This window comes from Teleopsis dalmanni, chromosome 1 (assembly GCF_002237135.1).
Source record: "Teleopsis dalmanni isolate 2A chromosome 1, ASM223713v2, whole genome shotgun sequence".
In the NCBI taxonomy this organism is placed as follows: domain Eukaryota; kingdom Metazoa; phylum Arthropoda; class Insecta; order Diptera; family Diopsidae; genus Teleopsis; species Teleopsis dalmanni.
In genome coordinates, this window is record NC_051846.1 from 223,815,021 (window position 1) to 223,818,553 (window position 3,533).

A 3,533-nucleotide genomic window follows, 5' to 3' on the forward strand; every position below is an offset into this window, starting at 1 on the left:
CTTCTAAAACGACCTGATGGTCTTTATACCAATGACTCTGCAAAGAGTCACTTATACTTCTAACAGAAGTACACTTTCCGAGATCTACAATTTACGACCAATCAATCTCCCAGCTTAGTTCCCTGGTGGCCAAAAGGCCGAGAAACAATGACTGGAAGACTGCTCGTAAAATCTTTACTGAAGATAAAATTGAATGGGCGATCAACTCATTTTCTCCTTTCAAAGCCCCTGGAGCAGACTGAATATTTCCAGCACTCCTACAAAAGGGACTAACTCACCTTATGCCCTACCTCATTAATATCTTTAGAGCTGGGCTGGCGATGGGAATCATTCCCACTAATTGGAAGGAAGCAATTGTCAAATACATACCTAAAGAAGGAGGTAAACCTAGCGAACTTCCTAATTCCCATAAGCCTATAAGTTTGACTACATTTCTTTTAAAAACTATGGAGAAGATAGTGGAAAGGCATATAAGGGAAGAGTATTTATCTATAAATCCACTCCACGCCAACCAGTACGCCTACCAACAAAATAAATCCACCACACATGCATTACTCAGTCTTACTAATAAAATACAGGAGTCTGTAGATTGCAAAGAATTTGCGGTGGGATGCTTTCTTGATATTGAGGGAGCATTTGACAATACTGATCACTCACATATCGAAAGATGCCTCCATGACAGAGGAGTAGATGATACGACACGCACATGGATAAGCAATGTACTAAGAAATAGAATGGTTAAATCCACTCTCGGCAATGCCGAAATAAAAGCACATACTGTAAGAGAATGCCCACAAGGGGGTGTATTATTCCCACTCCTGTGGTCAATTGCAGTGGACGAGCTCTTGCAGCGACTCAGTGCCAAACATTTCGAGGCACAAGGCTATGCTGACGATATAGTCATACTTGTCAGGGGTAAATATGAAGACATGATCTCATATCGACTCCAGCAAGCCCTGAACATCGTAAGTAGATGGTGCAGTTAAGTAGGATTAAATGTAAATCCTAAGAAAACAAGTCTGGTAGTCTTCACAAAGAAAAGGAAAAGAGTACTTTCCAATTACCCATTCCTGAATGGAGAAGAGCTATCAGCCGTTACCCAAGTAAAATATCTGGGAATGATTCTGGATGAGAAGTTGACGTGGAATTCTCATGTAGACAATGTTATACGAAGAGCCAAAGAGGCATTATGGACCAGCAGAAACCTCACAGCACTGGGGCCTTAATCCAAAACTCATCCTTTGGATGTACACATCTATTGCCAGACCAATTGTAACTTATGTGTCAGCTATCTGGTACAAAAAAGCACAACAGAAGACTGTGATAGATAAACTTCGTAAGCTGCAGAGATTAGCCTACATAATGACAAGTGGAGCGATGAGAACTACCCCGACAGCAGCCCTAGAGGTTGCATTGGGGCTCCCCCCACTTCACCTACTAGTCAAAAAGGAAGCAATGACTTTTATGGCCAAACTACAGTTGACTAGCAATCAATCAACAAGACTACTCGATAACTCCCTGTTAGGTAGGGAAATGCAAAGAGAGGAAGGACTAAATATCACCATATCTGAGATTTGCTTACCTAAATTCAACTTTCACTAAAAGTTCCTAATACTAATACCAGACAGAAATGAATGGGAACGGAACATACTTCCATTCGCTGGAGACTACCATCTGTGGTACACGGAAACTAATGAATGGCTGGAAAGAGCAGCTCAGGATGATTGGGATAATACAATTACCTGCAGACAAGCAAAAGAATCCATGCCGTTTCGATCAAAAGCCAGAACTAGGAAGGTACTTATGCTGAACAGAAGTGGCATCCGACTTGTCACAGCTTTTCTAACTGGACACTGCGGAGTTAAAAAAACATTTATTGAATCTAGGTATTACTAGAGACGATAGCTGTAGACTTTGTTACGAAGAAGAGGAAACAGCAGAACACATATTGTGTCACTGTGATAGTCTTGCAAAACTCAGACTTCGCTACTTATCCATTGCCTATCCGCTTATAACGAAATTAGGCAACATCTCTCCAAAGGACATACTGGCATTCTTAACTGCTACTCGTCTATGGAACTGAAGTGGGTATGTCACAATAATCCTCGAGGATGCAGTGACGCGGAGACTACTTCCCAACCCTTCTTTTGAAAAAAAAAAAAAAAAAAAAAAAATGGCAGCACTACAGCCTTAAGTTCATAAATATCTTTCGGATCATAAACGGAGTACATAGTAAGTCTCATTTTTTGCAACTGTAACGACATTTATGTTCGTTTTGTTGCGTTGATACGGAATATGGAACCTTTGATCAAGATCTTCTGTAATTAAACTCGTCTGCGAACCAGAATCAATCAAAGCCCTTACCGTATATTGTTTTTGCATCTTGCTTCCTAAATTTACCATTGCTTTTCCAAGTAACACTATTTGGCTTTCTTTGATGGTGGTACTTAATGCTACTTCTGCTGTTGAATGCTTTTGTTTTGCTTTTACGAGGGCTGATATATATATTTCTGGCCTAATAATGAAAATGCGAATATTTATCATCAAAAATGGTTTTATTGTTTTTCTAAATATTCTCCAGCCTGATTTAAACACTTTTGCATACGCTCAAACCAATTGTCGAAGCACTTTTTCCACTCCAATTGAGACACCTCCAAAACATGGTTTTTGAATGCTTCAACAGCATCTTCTGGCGACGAAAATCGTTGACCATGCATTTTTTTCTTGATGTGCGGGAATGAAAAGAAGTCATTGGGCGCCACGTCAGGGCTGTACGGCGGATGACCCATCAATTTGACGGATGACCCATTATTTTGATGCCCATACGCATAGATCCATGATTCGTCACTTGTGACGATCTCATAAACGTCTTTTGAAGCACTGCGAACGTATTTTTTCAATATTTCTTTGCACCAATCGTCACGAGCCTTTTTTGAGCGATTGTCAAATTGTGCGGGATTCAACGAGAACAATCCTTTTTTACAGTCAGGTGTTCATGCAATATCGAATGTATGCTGGTGGGAAAAATACCCAAGGATGCCTGTATCTCACGGTATGTCACATGACGATTTTGCATTATCAGTTCACGCACGGCATCAATGTTCTCTGGCTCAACGTCCGTTTCTGGACGAACTTCACAGAATTCGTCGTTGAGCGAGCGTCGGCCACGATTGAATTCATTAAACCAGTTTTTCACAGTGCTATAGGGTGGTGCTTCATCACCATACAAAGATTTAAGTTCATCAATGCACTCTTGTCGTGATAATCGACATCGAAAATTGTGAAAAATAGTCGCGCGAAAATGTTCACGTGTTAATTCCATTTTTTGGCCGAGACGAATTTTTTAAGTCTCTGTAAATAAAACAATTCACAATTAAATGACAACACATTCTGAGTGATGTTTTGCTCAAAAATGTCAACCTTTCCAGTGGAAATGTCAGATTGCACCTGGCAACACTTAGTGTTGCCTAGGCCAGAAATATATATATTTTTTTTTTTTTTGGTGTGTCCATATTTTTGACAGTTGGTACATT

The 3,533-nt window shown here is 40.1% G+C and overlaps 1 protein-coding gene across 1 annotated transcript; it reads right to left on the reverse strand.

Moving 5' to 3' along the window:
• Nucleotides 1–2,959: 2,959 nt before the first annotated feature.
• LOC119667499 lies at nt 2,960–3,322 on the reverse strand. The gene has a single exon (XM_038076793.1). It carries the CDS (start codon nt 3,320–3,322, stop codon nt 2,960–2,962), a length of 363 nt encoding a protein of 120 aa, XP_037932721.1.
• Between the last annotated feature and the right edge of the window lie 211 nt (nt 3,323–3,533).